The 19,062-nt window shown below is 41.7% G+C and overlaps 1 protein-coding gene across 1 annotated transcript; it reads right to left on the bottom strand.

The window, feature by feature from the left end:
- Positions 1-69: 69 nt before the first annotated feature.
- g6fl (g6f-like) lies at positions 70-17,833 on the bottom strand. The gene is given in 12 exon segments (XM_034123986.1): positions 70-478; positions 778-824; positions 1,189-1,215; positions 1,493-1,566; positions 1,955-2,077; positions 5,992-6,258; positions 9,041-9,373; positions 10,544-10,576; positions 10,892-11,158; positions 12,497-12,617; positions 12,619-12,833; positions 17,655-17,833. Coding segments are annotated over 12 exon segments (1,581 nt in total). The 5' UTR covers positions 17,728-17,833; the 3' UTR covers positions 70-477.
- Between the last annotated feature and the right edge of the window lie 1,229 nt (positions 17,834-19,062).

Consider the following 19,062-nt stretch of genomic DNA (forward strand, 5'->3'; position numbering starts at 1 on the left):
CAGTGACCAAAAGTCTCAGATGCGAAAGCGCTTCGAAATTATTTTTGAACGAATGAATTGGAGACAAGCAACATTGCAGACATTTTTATTTAGAAGCATCTATTCTTACATACAGATATACAAAGGAGAACAATGGCTTACAGTACAATTTTTGTATGAAATAAGTAGCAATAGTAAATAATTCCCACACATTTGGGAAACATTTCATAGCCTTATATGAAAATCTTCCCCCTTCTACTCTATGTACACCCAAAGCAAATCAGTAAAAAAGTTCTTCTGAAGAGAAATAGCTTAGAATAATAAAGAAAAAAACACACATTTCCCTGAAGCTTTAAAGTTTGTCTTCCAATTCCAACTCTGACATTCAGTTGTTACTTTTGTTTATAAAGGCCTTCTGCTGCAGCTGGGAACTGAGTGGATGTGACAGCTGGATGAGGATGAGATGTGGGTAGGTGATCAGCTCTGACACTGTTAGTATCTGAAAAACAGAGCACAAAGACAAACTCACACAACAAATCTCCCGTCCCCCAGTCTCTTTTATTCTTCCTTAAACACAAACACAAACAGCCCACGCAACAACAACAACAACACAGGGGCGAAGGAGCGCTGCCTGTCAGCACATGGCGTGATATTATGCCACAGTGTCAGAGTGATGTTCAGGCCAGTGTGATTGGTGAGTGTGAGAGGAATGTGAGTGACAGTGCACACACACATGAACACATTATACAGTTCAACATACAAAAGCGCAAACAGGTGATGCAAGGCTTTTTTGCTTACCACTCCAGTTCCTTATAGACATCATCCTCTCCTCTTGGCTTCAAATCCTGGCATAAAGCAGAAAAGGGGGGACAGGGAGAGTGGGGACAGTGAGGAGGAGGATAAAGAGAGAGACTCAGTGTAGTGAGGCCAGATTTATGTCCCTGTGTACCCCGTGTAATGAGATTGATTTGTTAATACCACTAATGTAAAGGTGACAGTTGATAGGCATTGGGTTTATCTGAGAGGGCTGACAGATTGGAGAAGAGACTGAGAGTGTGAGGGAAGACATATCTGCTGACAGCTTAGGGAGGAAGAGAGAGTGAGTCTGTATGCATTGGTGGATGTGTGTGTAATAACTTCTCACAAACACACATATGCAACACGCCTCAGTATGTGTGTGTGTGCGCAAGGGAAAACACAATAACTCACCATGTAGACTGAGCCCTGGGGAGGAGCCTGTTGGGAAGGTAAGAGAGAAAAGAAAACAGGTTTAATGAACAACAAGTGACAGAGAGGGGGGATAATGAAAATCAGAGGGGTAACAGTAACAGAGGAGGGAAAGTACAACATTAAAGAATACAATGTAGATGGTAAAAGGGAGCGTGAGAGTAACACAAATGGAAGAGAAATAGTGATTAATACCAGCAGGGGGGAGACGGGGGAAGATGAGCTCAAAATGAGGCTGACATCCAACGGAGGATATTTAGTTGCTAAAAATGTCTGAATTCATCACCTGTCTGATATCCTCAGGATTCTCATAGATGTTCTCTGTTTCGCGCGAGATGACAGACAAAGACTGCTCAATACCTGAGTACAGCAGATAGATAGTTGCCATTACAGTCTCTGTCACACACACACGCACGCGCACACACACACACACACACACACACACACACACACACACACACACACACACACACACACACACACACACACACACACACACACACACCACACACACACACACACACACACACACACACACACACACACACACACACACACACACACACACACACACACACACACTCAGGTACATGGAGGGGAGACGTGGGGGCAGATTCATTACAACAACCCCAGAGGATGTCACGGCCCACATCACTCAGTGGCAGCCGACAGGGGCCAGAGATGGACGGAACACGGAAAGCTGTCAAAAAAAAGAAGAAAAAAAAAAAGAAAACGCCGGAAGACTTACCGCGATCAGAAATGTGTTTCTGTCTCCATAGCAACACACCGACAGCCGCAGCAACCAGGGGCACCAGGAGTAATAAAGCAGAAAGAGAAGGTGGCAGGGAGGGGGTGGGCACACTGACACTCACTAAAGAAAGAGAGAAAAGTGTGAGGATGAAAAAAGCCATGAATGTTTCCAAGAACAGTGATAATGTAAAACTTGTAGAGCTATAATTGTGTGTGTGTGTGTGTGTGTGTGTGTGTGTGTGTGTGTGTGTGTGTGTGTGTGTGTGTGTGTGTGTGTGTGTGTGTGTGTGTGTGTGTGTGTGTGTGTGTGTGTGTGTGTGTGTGTGTGTGTGTGTTGCATGGACACTGCAAGCTATGGATTTGGAATCTAAGATTTCCTAAACATGTTACATGTATTTGCATCATACTGCTGCCAGTAACAGGCAATGGTTGCGGTGGTAGGAGGCGAGGATATCCAGGCTCTGTCAGACACACTGAATAAGTCTGTACGACAGCTGAGTAGACATTGATCTGTCTAGTCTGGACAGTAAACTGTCAATTTGAGATGTGGACGAGAAGAATAAAAGCGCCAGCATCAAATAGAGCAGATGCTGTCGGATCATTACACGAAATCTAAGCAAATGCCACTTCCATACAGAGCAGTTTGATTTTGAGTTTTTGGCAAATCCTATTTCCTATTCTAAGCACTTATTATCATGTAAGTAGCTATCTATGGAGGCAAAGTCAGGAGAAGGTTTTTCGTGCACACTCTCTTGACACCTGATGCTAGCAACAAACTGCCTCCAGGCACACTGACAAACAATGTAAATAGCAGCTAAACCCTGCTTAACCATATCAATGCAGCATTGGTAAACAGATGGATAGAAGGCGTGTGCATGATTATGATAAACATTACATTTGCTCACTGAAGCACCAGTCAAATTGTGTTAGAAGAGCTCACACGTGCATTGGAAGTTGTCAGGTATTGTTTGCATAATGAGGATGACATCACTGTCAAAGCAGCCACAGGGCAACAGGAGAAGCAGGAGGTGTTCATTTCCACTGAGACCGCTGTCAGTTAGTGTACCTGAACATGTGTTCTGTCGCTGCCTGCTCACTGTTCATGGAGCACAAAGCAATCTGATCCGTCAGACATCTTTGGACTCTCATAAACAGACCTGCTTCTAAGGAACTACAGACTACTAATGAATCACCATCTCTTCCAAACAATTTATATTTTTCTATCTGAGGTATTTAATTGACAGAAACCTGGCAGAAGAAACTCAGACATCTTATCAAATGTTGACAAGGTGGCCCAGCTTAATCCTGGTGTCACAGCTTTTATCCATCTTTGACATGATCAATCATTATATGCTGTGTGAGGTGTAATTGATTGGTGAGTGTATGTAGAGGTTGCTAATGGTACACTGTGGAGAGTGCTGACCCCGAGACTGACCCGCACTGTTCTCCATGCCAACTTTAACGTATGAATTATGGTAATTGAGTGCAGCGAAGCGAGGCATAAATGCTCCCAGTTTCCCTCTAACACAACTCTTCTTTCTCGCTCCCCACCTCATCATCCTCTATTTCACCTTTTCCGTTCCTTTATTGGCACTTCCTCCCTGTGTCGTCTATTTCATCTCAAATGAGGGAGGGGGGGAATGACTTCAGAGCGATTGTAGAGGAGGGTGGCTGATAGAAGGCAGACCAAAGAACTGCTTGAATGCTTTGCAAATGATGGACCAACTCGGGATAGCAAATGATTGCAGAACATCCTGACATTTGAAGTATTTGATGTGCTGCAGAGCACAATGATTGCTTCATTTCTGCATTCTCTGAACTGTGCCACCAGTAAAAGGAATTCTATTATGCCCAATTTCTTTTTCTTCATCTACAACCGGCACTAGCTTACAGCACATCAAATATCCCAAAATTACATTCATATATCACTTCTTTATTAGTTATTTCCAGTTGGACAAAAAAAAAGTATTCCAGTTCATTTTTGTTTCAACCCTGTGCAAAATCACATTGTCCTCATTGTTACCCAGAACAACTATTTATACTGTAGACCTGTAATTGTCTTTCCTTTTGTCAAACTGTTTTTTATAAACCAATAACTTTTATCTGGCACAAATGCAGAATCTGTACAACCTGACTCTTTTTTTTCAATTCAAGATAACTCATTTGCCTTAACCCTCCTGTTGTCTTCGGGTCAAATCTGACCGATTTACTACTTTCATCAATCATAACTTTTTTGTTTTACATTCGATTGCATTAAGGCTTTATGATATCCTTCACAGTAGACATTTGAACATATACAATTGCTGATCACCACTTTCATTGCATTTTGGATGATTTAGTCAACTTTGTAACACCCATGGTGTTCCCTGGTCAAAAATGACCGCCATAAAGAAAAGGAATTAGTAACCATCCGGATCAGATAAAACACCCACACACACCCACACACACACACACCCACACACATACTCTAGATGTGTTCCCCCCCCCTTATGTGCCCAATCCCCCCATGTGAATCACACCTGGCACACATACACACACACACACACACACACACACACACACACACACACACACACACACACACACACACACACACACACACACACACACACACACACACACACACACACAGCACAATTTGACACATTTCCCGCTCTTATGTGCCCATCCCCCCACATGGATCACACCTGGCACACGCAATACATGTTCAGTGTCTATTCTTTGTATATTTACTACAGTTGTTCATGTATACCAGTAGTCTGATACAATATGTACAGTTTGAAAGGGTGTTAAATGAAATTTGGTGATGATTAATGTTTTTTGTGTTAATGTAATAGCAGTTCAAACAGGACCGGTCAAATTTGACCGCAAACACCAAAGTAAGGGGGAAAACGAAGACAATAGGAGGGTTAATGTAATGGGAGATATTGCCAAAGTGTCAAATCAAGTTGCTACGGTGTCCAAAGGTGCAAACACACTACAACGGCCCAAAACACTTCCATTAGTAGAAACTGCACATGCGATCACATTGTTAAAATAAGCCAATCAAAATTACATTTTAGGTACGTTACCAGTGACAACTTTATAATCCCTGTTCGTCACGAGCTCTCCGGTCCCAGCTGTGTGCATCACTGTTTCTCCTAATGGAAGTTTTTTGGGCTGTTGTAACAAGTCTGCACCTGTTGGCCACCTTATATTTCAACTGATAAATGTAGTTCACCCAACACTCACATTGTATGAACTCAGTCTCTAAATTCTTTAATTTAAATCAGACAAATGCAACACTATTTATTACTTTTGTGAGTGAGACTGTTCAATCAGGCGAACCCTTGCTCGTTCTTTTGCTCTCCCTATCTTTATCACCATCTCTCTCTTTCTTCCATTTCCATTACTCTTATAGCCGTGCCATCAGCGTGCATCATGATGAGCTCTGGGCCTCTCTCAACCCAAGTGATGTATCGGGGTACGGGGAGTGAACTCTCCTCTGCTCTCAACTGTCACATCCCACTGTGCTTCCCCACAGCCACCAATACAATAAGCCTGAATAATTTAGCTTTTGTGGGGAGAGATGTCCTGAGGTCCTGTCTTCTTATATTCACATATCAGATTGGTGAGTGTGATGAGAAGTTTTATATTTTATAGAAGGCTGAGCAGAGTATTAAAATTGTGGTTATGAAAAATGGCAACGTAAATGGACTGAGTTATTCCCCCTTGATATTATCTGCAAATCATAACTCCGCAGAAGTCTTGACCTTTGATCTTTTTAACTATATTAAGGAAGCATAACATATGGCATCTGTCAGGAGCCTTTTTTTTCTCCGCAAACCGTGAGCTTTCTGGCAAATAAATTGACCTGAGGTAAGCATGAATGCTCCGCGGAACGCTTCACGGAGCACATGTCGGAGAATCTTCCACACTCATGGTTCATTATCTCCACTGAGTTGACAGGAGGTCTGCCAGGACTCCTGTGCTACTCAAATAATAAAGTGTTGATTAAGAAAATCAGAAAACAGACCAGTCTTTATGATACCATACCATCTTTCGTGTCTTCATTAGGTAGGTTGACAGCTTGAGTTGCACTGACGGTCTGCCCTTTTTCCAGCTGTATGGTGCAGGTGTAGTTCCCAGCTGTGTCAGAAGTGATGGGTAAGGGCAGATAGGTGGAGATGCTGCCAGGTTGTTTGCTCGACATCTTCAGCCGGCGACTATTCTTCTGGTGTTTCCAAACTGCACTTATAACCTGGGATCTCTCTGAGTACAGGCACCCCAATTCCAGCTTTGAGGAGGAGAGGCTGGTTGTAACTGTGCAGATCAGAGAGAGAAGATGAGGGTAGGAGGAAACAGGTAAACGTTTTTTTTTACAGAGGGTTGAAACGGACACGAAAAGAGCGAGGCAGAATGAGAAAGTGAGTTAAAGGGTAGTGTGTGAATATAGAAAAGGCCAAGGACAGATCGAGAGTAATGGCGTAAAGGGAAAGTGATATTAAAAACAAAGAACAATTCAGAGAGGGGTCAAAATAATATATATTCATTAAAGTGATTTGCTGCTAATGCATTGGTTGACTGTGACTGATGCTTAGTGTCTCATCAAACTGAAATGAGGATCCATCTGGGTGTAATCAAAATCCACAGACCCCCCCCACACACACGCACAAAAACACAGACATTTCAACCTTGATTAGCGTGATCAGCGTGGGCCACATGCAGCCTTGGTGGGAGGGCAGCAGGTATAATCATACATAATGATACTTATAATGAGGTGGGGTAAAAATATATGCGTCACATGATTGGTGTGTGGGTGGATGTGTGTGTGTGTGTGTGTGTGTGTGTGTGTGTGTGTGTGTGTGTGTGTGTGTGTGTGTGTGTGTGTGTGTGTGTGTGTGTGTGTGTGTGTGTGTGTGTGTGTGTGTTTGAGGGATGCACGTTTGTGAGGCAGGGTGACTGACAGTGACTGATCAGCTGGTCATGTCTGGGCGGCTGTGATGGATGCCAGTGGGACTGTGATTAGTAAAGTCTTCCAAGGCCGCCATGACAGGGCATTGTGTGTGTGAGTGTATGAGTGTGTGTGTGTTGGTGCAGATGTATTCTGTGTGTTTCTGCAAAGGTTGAAACCTCCCCAAGGCCCTCTCGTAAAAATCCACAGGTGTTCTGCTCATATTTTTCCTATTTAAATGTATGAATAGAGCAAATGTTCATTTTCATGAGCAGTATTGCTAATGTCGGCCATTCGTTTAGTGATGTGACATTTTACCAATGGCTCTGGGAAATTTGAGCACTTATTCAACATTGCACGATCTGTGAAAAAAAGGCATTGAGGGTTGGGAGTAATTGAGTATCTGGCTTAAAGACATAAGATTAATGCTTCTAGAAACCTGGGTTATTTGGCTGCAGGGAAGTGTTAGATTCACTGTGTAGCATATTTAGCCTTCTTTTAAACCAATCAGAATAAAGGAGTTATTTGACATTTACTCTCATTTCTGCATGTGCACAAACTTTGGATCTGGAGCCAGACGGTGCTTAGCTTAGCTTAGCATGGAGAATGAGAGCTAAGGGAAACAGGCCTGGCGCGGCTGAATGTGAAAATGCCTAAAGCTCACTTATTATGTCTCATTTGTTTAATCCACACACAAACAGAAATGCAAAAACAGCAAGTCGTGGTTTAAAGAGGAGTTATGTGCTGTAACAGGAGGGTACGGTTGCCAGAGTCTTGTTGTTACAGTGAGGTTGCTAGGCAACCAGCGGAGAGACAGCGCCCGCCATTTCTGCACCTTTCAGAAACCGAGAATTTCTGATTAACCCGCTGTGTTAAGGTGAGCGGGGTGCCACGGCTTGAGCTTCACACTCTTTCTTCTGCTTTGTTTCCATTTTTGCAACAATTATTCTTTTCTTTTTTTTATGTTAACAACAGAGTCCACCTCTATGATTGCTTTCTGGAACAGACTGCCTTAAAAGCTATATAGCCTACTATCCTTATGATTAAACAATATTATGTGTCTGCCTCTCTATAACAGCCAGTTTGTGTGTGGTGATTATCAAATAGCACTCACATCTTATGCTAAGCTAAGCTAATTGCCTCCTGGTTAAAGGTGGGGTAGGTAAGTTTGAGAAACCGGCTTGAGATACACTTCTTGTTATATTCCATGGAATGCTCTTAACATCCCGATAGCAATGAATATCTTAAGTGCTTTGACAAAAAATCCATAAAAAAATGTCATCTGTGGAAGCCGTAGTAAAAAGCACGACCAATCATCTGAGCCGGCCCGGCTAAAATAACTGGATGGCCTACCTGCCTGTCAGCCTTCCATCTGTGCACAAACTTATCTCGTGCCCTCATTGGTCATGTGCGCGTTCGTGTGTGTTGGAGGAGGGGCTCTGTAAGGAAGTGGCAGATTTTCTCCGGTTGTGTATTTTCAAATTCTAGCGATCTCGAGCCGGTTTCTCAAACTTACCTACCCTACCTTTAAAGAGGCCTTATTATTACGCTCTTGTTCAGGTTTCATACAGCACACAGGAAATGAGAACCACAAAAAGCATACTAGGGCCCCTTTAAAAGCTCTATTTTTAAAGCAAAGACATAAAAACGGTATTGGTCTGCTTCTCGAAATCTCTGCAAAGAAAATGTACATATTCCACCAAATGTCAAAGTATTATTTTATAGATACTGCAGATGAGGGACAAATCATAAGGATGACTGAATGATTTGATGAGTAATAATGCTGTGAGTCATGTGTTAAGGCTGTTGAATGTATCAAACCAACACATTATTTCATGATCCAAACAACATATGAGGGGAAATGTTTAAATATGATGTTCAATCCCCCTCGGAGCATAACAGCTCTTTCGGTGGCTCCTAATAGCACAGCATGTTGTTGTGTTTTCCTTTTATTTGTCATCCACCTGTTTAACCTTTCATAACAGCTGCTGTGCATAACAGCATCCACAAATAACCATGCTATACATACAAATACCCAAAGCTTATAAAAGTCACACCACCAAAATCCATGCCAACCCTTTTTGTTTTACTCCTCCTGACCACCCTCCTCCTCCTTGCCTTTCTCCATCCTCTCCTGACCCTGATCCATACCTTTGAGCACGCTGAGCCTTGTCCTTTTGCTGAAGGCGTCTTCATCGCAGAACACTTCACAGATGTAGAGGCCACCATCTTTGTAACCAGGGGTGAGAATGAAGGAGAAGCTCCCGGCCTCTGCGTTGTAGGGCGGGCCGGCCAGCTCCAGCATTGGGCTTTTGTTATTAACGGTGGAACCCCTCCATCGGTCGTACGTGTACACCAGCTGAATTTCATTGTGCTTCTTGGCGTCTGCACGTAGCCAGTAGAGCCTGACATAATCCCCCTTCACATCAGGGCAGGTCAGGGGGACGGGTGTGTTGGCCTTAGTGGCGGTGGAGATCTCTGTCTCTGCTGGCAAGAAGGAAGGAGAAGGAAAACTAAATATTACATTACATGTTACTTGTAGACACTTTTATCCAAAGCGACTCAATATACTGTGGGCAATCCCCACAGGAGCAATTTGGGGTGAAGTGTCTCAGGGACACAACGACATGCTGACTGCAGTGGGGTTTGAACCTGTGACCCCCTGATCCGAACACCTACGGACAACCCACTACGCCACACGCCTACACCAAATACTTGTTATTAATCTATTTCCTTATTCCCTTGTTGACTGTTTCAGACTGATATTAAAGAGGACACATTATGCTCTTTCTCAGGTTAATAATTGTATTTTCTGGGACAAGTCTCCATGCTTTAATGTTCAAAAAGCTCTTTATTTCTCTCATACTGCCTGTGCTGCAGCACCTCTTTTCACCCTCTGTCTGAAACCAGAGCCCTGTCTGCTCTCATTGGTTAGCTGGCAGGCTCTGTTGTGATTGGTCAACTGCTTGGAGATGTCCCACCCCTTAGCCTATCATGTAAATTGTGTTGGAGATAGCCAATAGAAGCATGAGTGTTACAGAGGGATGTCAATATGTTACTGTTACTGAAGTAAACATAGGAGTCCAATGTGTTTCAGAAAAGGGGGGGGCGTGGGAGAGAAACTCCCTCTGGAGGAAACTTTGGGAGTTTAGCCTTTGCAGAGCATTTACACATTTGACATGCACAGAAACCTATCACACTACAGGCAAGAGAAAACCCTAAAAAGCACAATAGAGACTCTTTAAATGATCAGAGCAACCCAGAGCAAATACAAATACAAAATTGAATAGCTTCAATTATCCACAATGCAATGCAGTCACAAAAGACAAGTTTTAAGTAAGGGGTGAATGTTGTTGCAACTATTGAAATGACTGACTCAGGATTAGATAGAAGAAGGAGTAGAGACCGATCTAAAGACATAACAGAGCATATAGACAGGGAATTCAGAATAAAACTAGGGTGATTGAAGAGTGAGGTGAAGACAGAGAGAGTAAACAGAATAGTAAGAGAGTAGGGAAATGGAGATTTTCCCACAACAATAGGGATTATGTTCATAAATGCTGAGAGTTACTTCTTCAGTTGCATTCTGCGCCGCCTGATTAGCAAGCTGCTGACACAGGACTTTCAGACTGCTTGTGTTACAAAGTCACTCACCATGTGTTATATGCAATGAGGACACTTTGTCATCTGTGGAGAGAAGGAGAACAGGGCGGGGGGAAGGCAAAAAAAGCAAATAATGAATAATACATGGAAGTAGCAACTATAATATTCACAGGACTGGTTGAATTTCATTGAAGATCTACAGTGGGCTTTTGGATCTCAAAACTGTTCCATATGAGTAAATACTTTGAAGAACTGTAGCAACACGATGCCTAAATAAATAATGCTGCTGCTCGGTTTTCTAGCACTGATGCCCACTCATACCATCAACAAAAGCAACAGAATATGTATTCAGTTCCTCAATGTTTATCCTTTTATCTCTCTCTCATGAATACGCCTCACCATCTAGAGTCACGTTCACACTGAAGGCGAGGAGAGAGTTGCTGCTGTTGCCCCATGGGTAAACCGTGCAGACGTAGGCCCCGGTGTCATCGTTCTCCACCTGTGGAAGTTTGGCCAATACGGTTGATTTGGGCTTTTTCTCGCTCTTCATAATGTTGCCGCTGGGTGCTGTCCAGGTGATCTGGGTGACGGCATAGTCAGGGGAAACACTTGCAGTCAGCCTCAGGGGGCTTCGGTGAGGAACGGGTGGAGGGGGGACAACCGTGACTGGGGATGAGGGAGGAAAAAGACATTGAGGGGTGGGAGAGGTGTATAAATGTTGCAATACAAAAGTTTTAAAGGTTACCTATTATGCAAAATCCACTTTATCATGTCTTTTATACATCAACATGTGTCCCCTCTGTGTAAAGAGACTCTGAAAGTTTCAGGAACAAAGATTCTCTCTCTTTTTGTCCTGATCCATTTATATAAAAACCTGTCTGAAAATGAGCTGATCAGATTTTGGCCACTTTATGATGTCATAACGATTTTTTGGCTTGTGTAACCATTAGCCAATCACCAACCAAGGTAACCCCCCCCCCCCCCCCACCTGGGACTCCCAGCAGCTTCTACTGAAGCCTTCCGAGTAAATCGCCAGAACGCCGACACCTCCTCATCTCCACCGCTCCCATGTTTTATTTTGTGTTGCCATAAATTAGTCTCTCTGCGTTTGTGCGCTGGGCGAATGCTAATGCAATAATGCTAATGCGAGGAAAATAAAATGGCGACTCTACAAAACATTTCAGAGTTGTACGGGGCGTGGTTTGCAATTCGCCCAGCCAATCAGAACTGGGGCACTTTTTCCCCCCAGGAAAGTACCATCTCTCAGCAGGCACTAAAAATGGGGGTAAAAGTTCCCGAGATGAAGTTCTCTTTTTGGTGTGAACGCGACATAAGGGGTACTAACGGAACTAAACGCGAAAAGTACGGTGAAAAGTACTCCGGTGTGAACGCGGCTAATGTGTTCTTCTTAACCAAATATCTCTCAGAGAGGCGTGGGGAGGGGCTCCTTATTTTCATCTAAAGTAACAGACAGAGAATCAGCACTTTTGAAACAGGGCTGAAACAGAGGGGATTATGGGATGCTGCAATGATCTGTTTGGTATTTCAGCCAATCAGAGACATGTTCTGTATATATATCTGAGACCTATAATATATTGATTAAAAACAGTATAATAGGGGACCTTTAATATATTCAAAGAACTTAGCAGGTACATTTTGCATCATTATATGTTTCTGAAGAAAAACTAAACTTGTATTGTGCACCTTTCTAATCTCTTTGTGAGTGTATAATTTATAAAAACTTGTGCAAATGAATATGTTATCAATAACCTTTGCAGTAAGTGTATGATTAGAGTAAACAGTACATTTGATTTCAGTTTATCTCAGTGTAACTACTGTTTATGATGGATAGTTTTCATCCCTATTTTACTATTATCAAGCCTGTTTATTTACAGACTGTCTATTCCATCTATTGCTTGATCGCGTATAATGTTCCTTTTGTTCTGTAAAGCCCTGTGTGACTGTGTATATCATTGATAGAGGGCACAGTTGGTGTTCTTCTACCTTCAAGGATGGCTAAGAGGATGATCTTTTCCTTCAGTTTCCTCTCTTTTTGCTTCAACATGCATGAGTAGAGACCCCTGTCCTCGAATCTGGGAAGAAGGAACAGGGAGAAAACCCCGGTAGTCTTGAAAGTTAGGGTCAGTCAGACGCGTGGATTTCTTCGTGGCGCCGCCAGAAAACTCTTTTTTTTCATTGGCTGAGAGAACCAGTTTCCATTCTTTCTCCGGACCAACCGGCTGCACCTTCCAGTTAATGGCCACTGCACCTCTCACCGTTGTGTCAGTACAGATTAAGACGGTAGGAATGCCCTCTCTAGTCACCACAACATCTTCCCAGTCTGAGGGGGAGAGGACAAGAATGGAAGCACTGAAACAGGGGAGTTATTCACCAAACGTCTCTACGTGCTGATGGCTATTTTCATCCTTTCTTTCGAGTGAATGTTGACGTGTTTTCCAATCTGTCTTACTCCCATGCTCATAACAAGAGTTACTCATTCCTGTAATTGGTCCTCATGTCCAAACTGGCTGAAAAGAGACTTCCTTTTAAAGCTATTTGAATATCAGTGATGAAGAACATGGGTCTTGCTGGTCGAAGAAGTATTTAGTTCCCTTTACTTAAAGGTGGGGTAGGTAAGTTTGAGAAACCGGCTCGAGATACACTTTTTGTTATATTCCATGGAATGCTCTTAACATCCTGATAGCAATGAATATCTTAAGTGCTTTGACAAAAAATCCATAAAAACATGTCATCTGTGGAAGCCGTAGTACTGTAAAAAGCACGACCAATCATCTGAGCCGGCCCGGCTAAAATAACTGGATGGCCTACCTGCCTGTCAGCCTTCCATCTGTGCACAAACTTATCTCGTGCCCTCATTGGTCATGTGCGCGTTCGTGTGTGTTGGAGGAGGGGCTCTGTGAGGAAGTGGCAGATTTTTTCCGGCTGTGTATTTTCAAATTCTAGCGCACTGAAGTTGGTTTCTCCAAAATTACCTACCCCACCTTTAAGTAGATTTATCGCTGCCACACTGTGAACATACTTGATTTTAAGTAAAAGCCCTGCATTCAAACCATAATCAGGCAAAAGTAGGTATCATCAGCAAAATGTACTCAAAGAACATACATTAAAAGTATTGATTGGGCTTTCAAATGTACCCCGTCATTGTTTAGCTATCATATGTGATGTTTTTGTATTCTTTTTTTCTCCTGCATTAATGTGTATGTTGAATTTTACGGCTGTAGATGTTGGAAATTGTGCAAATGTTAACACCTTAATATAATGTGTGTAGTTGATGGTAGTTAAATCTACAGCAATGCATCATACTCCATAAGATCATCATATATTTGTAGCAATATTAATATGTTGTATTTATTTAATTGTGTCCTGTTTTTCTCAACACATGAAGATAGACTTTATCCTTTTTCATCACAAAAGAAAAGATATCATAAGGAGTTTGATAGAGATTGATGGTGAGCTATACAGAGAGTACAATATGCCTCTGAGATGTAGTGGAGGAAAAGTTGCAATTTTAACTTGGTAAAACTTAAAGTACTAGTATCTCAAATGTGCATTTAGTACATACATGCTAAGTAAATGTATTATTATTATTATTATTATTATTATTAAGTAAATGTACTGAGCTGAACCTTAATGGATGTTTTTCACACATTTCCTCTAACTGTTTCTCTGGACAGATGAGCAGCGGCAAATGGATGATAACAAAAATAGAGAACTTTGTACAAAAGGAACAAAAACACTTGGTTATTCTAATGCAGACCACAAAAAAACAGCAAGGACTATGACTTTCAATAAAACCACTTCAGTAAAGGGATCTTTTTGCAGCCAGTATGGACACAAGGAACAACTACAGCGACCAATGACTCATACATCGAACATGGACATGTGAAAGGGTTGGATTAAATACGTAATTAAATACATAACTTGCATCAGGTAAACTTGATGCATCATTGAGTTTGACTTCTTAGCTTGAATACATTGGATACTTGGAAAGCAACATTAGCTGGAAAATGTAGATCAGTTTAGCAACATATTTATAAAAACACCTAAAGAGTTTCTTACCTGGAACGCCAGAGAGATTAAAAACAGTATAATAGGTGACCTTTAATATATTCAAAGAACTTAGCAGGTACATTTTGCATCATTATATGTTTCTGAAGAAAAGCTAAACTTTTATTGTGCACCTTTCTAATCTCTTTGTGAGTGTATCATTTATAAATACTTGTATTTATAAATACAGGGTCCATTCCTGCATGCATTTGGTTGTTTGTATTCAAAGTGTTTTAAAATATTGCGTATTATCTAAGAATAGTGATAATGTATTTGCCTTTTGTTGTGTCTCATCAAATGTGTTAGTTATGTTTATGTATTATGTCTGTCATTTCATGTTTAGTCAGGTTTTCATGTTATTTCACGTCATGTCAGGTCTGTCTAAGTCATTCATCTCTAGTTAAGTCCCCGTGTTTCATGTCGTGTCTCGTTTTCCATTTCCTGTTTCATTTCAGGCCCTGTTACTTCCTCCCTTTGTGTGTTTTCCCGCCATCGTCAGCGTCTGCCCCGCCCCTGATTGTTTCCACCTGTTCCCACTCACCTCATGTTTAAATAGTCCTGTCTCTCCCTGTCCTGTGTCAGTTTGTGTTTGTTCCCACGTGTGGTCGTGCCAGGCCTTAGCAAAGAGAGGATTGTTTCCAGTCTTGTCAGGTTTTGTTGTTTTGTTAGTTTAAGTTTATCTTAAAGGGGACCTATCATGCAAAATGCACTTTTGTACGTCTTTTATACATGAATATGTGTCCCCGGTGTTCCAGGGAACTCACCAAGTGTCAGAAAACACAACCCTCTCTATTTTCCTCCATACCCAAATCTCTAAAAAAGGGGCTGCAACGGATCTGATAAAAACTGATCCAGATTTGAACACTGTCCTGACGTCAGGACGGTGGCGCTACGGCTATTGGGCCAACTCCACCAATCAGGAGGAGACAGCCACGGCCATTGCCGTTCGAAAGCGCTGGAGACGCTGTAGTACATATGTCAGGCCTCTAGATGGTGCTGTTCTCACTGAATCTGCCCTTGCAAAAACAGAGCTATAAATTGTCAAATTGAGCGAAATGAGGCATGGCTAAAATGCATGATCTGTTTGGTATTTTGAAAAAAAAAAGTATAAATATGCCTTATATAGGTATGGTCCTACACTATATTATTCAAATATAGCATGATAGGTCCACTTTAAGTTCTCTTTTTGTTATGCTTATTTTTTTCCTCCTTGTGAGCGTTTTTTTGTTGTTATTCCAGTTATTCCAGTACTTTCTGTTCAATGACATTAAAAAGACAATTGTTGTTACATTCAAGACTGTGTCTCTGGGTCGTGCATTTGGGTTCTCCAGTTTGTGTCGAAGTCGTGACACCTTTTCAACTACAGGACGTCTCTAAAATGGATTGGCAGAAGAAATGGCTTCATATTTTTTGTGTTGATTTGTTATCGCCACTGTTTTAAAAATGCAATCTCCATGTTTTTGGATATTAAAGGTGGGGTAGGTAAGTTTGAGAAACCGGCTCGAGATCGCTAGAATTTGAAAATACACAACCGGAGAAAATCTGCCACTTCCTTATAGAGCCCCTCCTCCAACACACACGAACGCGCACATGACCAATGAGGGCACAAGATAAGTTTGTGCACAGATGGAAGGCTGACAGGCAGGTAGGCCATCCAGTTATTTTAGCCGGGCCGGCTAAAATGATTGGTCGTGCTTTTTACAGTATTACGGCTTCCACAGATGACGTTTTTTTATGGATTTTTTGTCAAAGCACTTAAGATATTCATTGCTATCGGGATGTTAAGAGCATTCCATGGAATATAACAAGAAGTGTATCTCGAGCCGGTTTCTCAAACTTACCTACCCCACCTTTAATATCGATTGTTTTATGGATGAAAATATTTCTCATTTAGCACAAGAAAATACATGGTCTTGATACCGTTCAACAATTAAGAATACATTGTTAAAATGTATTGTTTGCTGTCTCCCTGCAGTTATTGGTGAGCTTTAAAATTGTGTCAAGAATTGCTGGTAATCTGTAAATTACTAGCATGACATGAAGTATACTATAATAAATTGTTTTACAGTTACAATACTGATACTGTAACTTAAAATTATAGCATTAAAGTTTAAACTGTAAAACTTATTTTACAGTTGAAACACTATTACCGTAAACAAAAATACCGTACTTGGAAGTTACTGTGTTTCATTTTACAGCTAATAAATGACTAATAGTTGCTCAATTTCAATACCATAAGTCAGAACAAGGTCGAGAGTGTGATTATAACAGTGGGTTGGTTTATTTACACTCTGACTGAAACCAATAGAATCTAATATAATGCAACAGTAAGGCTATTTTTATTGTCGTCAACATGAATATTAAAGTCACCTACGATAATTACTTGCGTTTATCTGTTTTAAGTATACCAAAGTTGATGAAAACTCAGAGAATTCTGATAACAATTCTGAATAAGGACCTGGTGCACGGTACACTGTAACAAATAAGATTAGCTGCAAAGTTTCCAGGTCGGATGCGTAAGACTAAAAACAAGGCTTTCAAAGGAGGTATAATTTAATTTTGGTTTAGTATTGATAAGTACACTTGAGTCAAAGATTGCTGCAACTCCACCTCCTCGGCATGTGCCTCGACATACATGCTAAGTAAATGTACTGAGCTGAACTTTAATGGATGTTTTTCACACATTTCCTCTAACTGTTTCTCTGGACAGATGAGCAGCGGCAAATGGATGATAACAAAAATAGAGAACTTTGTACAAAAGGAACAAAAACACTTGGTTATTCTAAAGCAGACCACAAAAAAACAGCAAGGACTATGACGTTCAATAAAACCACTTCAGTAAAGGAATCTTTTTGCAGCCAGTAGGACACAAGGAACAACTACAGCGACCAATTACTTATACATCAAACATGGACATGTGAAAGGGTTGGATTAAATACGTAATTAAATACATAACTTGCATCAGGTAAACTTGATGCATCATTGAGTTTGACTTCTTAGCTTGAATACATTGGATACTTGGAAAGCAACATTAGCTGGAAAATATAGATCAGTTTAGCAACATATTTATAAAAACACCTAAAGAGTTTCTTACCTGGAACGCCAGAGAAAGAGGAATACACCGCAAAGAAAGACACAAAGATAACGGTGAGAAAAGCACACTCCATCACACCTTGAAAGTAAAGATATAAAAAAGTCCCTCTGCACCAGCTGTCTATCTAACGCTGTGACCTTTCTATGTCTGCTCCAGAAGTATTGCTCACTTTCCTGCAATATTACTGCTGCCTCTGACTGACATGGTAACAAGTTAGCTGCACATATTCAGCCCAACAGGATGTGGCTGGGATAATCAACAGGAACCAAGCATCCTCATTGCTATCATGTGTGTGTGTGTTTGATGCTGATTAATTACAAATACTGGTAATACCCTGACCTTAAATTAGCCTTACACCACAATGTAGGCCTACAAAGCACTCAAATGTGGGGTAATTAGTTAGAAACCGTCTGACCTTAACATTCAAAATGACAAAAGGAACGAGCATGTACTGGTGTGTATCACAATGAGTGTGTGAAACGGAGAAAAACGATAAGAATAGCAGAAAGCGAGGGATTGAGGGAGATGAAAAAGACAGAAATAAAGAGTTTGGGTTAGTGTGGGTGCACGGCAACCCCTGGGCTACATGTCTTTACATCCCATTAATGTCTTTAATTAAGCTAAAGGTATTATCAGCTCCTCTGAGCACTATTACAGATTTTCCCATAATTACCATTGGGTGAATGGGGGCGGCGAGGAGAGATAGCGATGGAGAAGGGAGAGTGAGAGAATGCAGATATGTATTGTGGGTGTCTAATGACAGGGAAGGAAGAAGAAAATGTGGGAGAGCAGGAAGAGGGGGGAGAAATGTGTGAGAGGTGCTCAGACAGAAAGAGAAACCCGGGGAGAAGTGTGAGAGCAGAGAGTGTGACTTCAAAGAAGCCTGTGGCTGCTGACACAGAACACAGAGCTGATCCGGTGGCCCCTCCTCCACGGGTAAATAATCACCATAAGCCTTGGCTCTGTCTAATGAATCCACTGCCAATGAGCTAATATCTGTTAACTATGTGCTTCATTATCACTGCCACAGACCCCCTGAGAGCACGGGGATGGAGGGCAGGATGAATGGCTGCAAGGAGTGAAGGACGAGTGGACAAAAGGAAATCGAATGACACGCGAAGAGGGGAAGAGGGAGGGAGATAAAGGGAGAAGGAATAAGGAGGAAAGTGAAGTGTAAACGAAGGGAAGGTGTAAAACGACGAGTGAAAAAGAGGTTATGCACTGCATAAGAGAAGTGGGTGGTAGCAGGAGAGTCTAAAGTGTGAAGGTCGATTTGGTATGGGTATGAAAAATGGATGAGTATTGGACGGAAAAGGAATGAAATCCCCCATTTGGAGGCCGTTTTCTTTAAAGCTCCTTATTCATGAATGCATAACATTTTGTGGTGGCAGTGGTTGTACGGGTGGTC

Source organism: Trematomus bernacchii, unplaced genomic scaffold (assembly GCF_902827165.1).
Source record: "Trematomus bernacchii unplaced genomic scaffold, fTreBer1.1, whole genome shotgun sequence".
Lineage (NCBI taxonomy): Eukaryota > Metazoa > Chordata > Actinopteri > Perciformes > Nototheniidae > Trematomus > Trematomus bernacchii.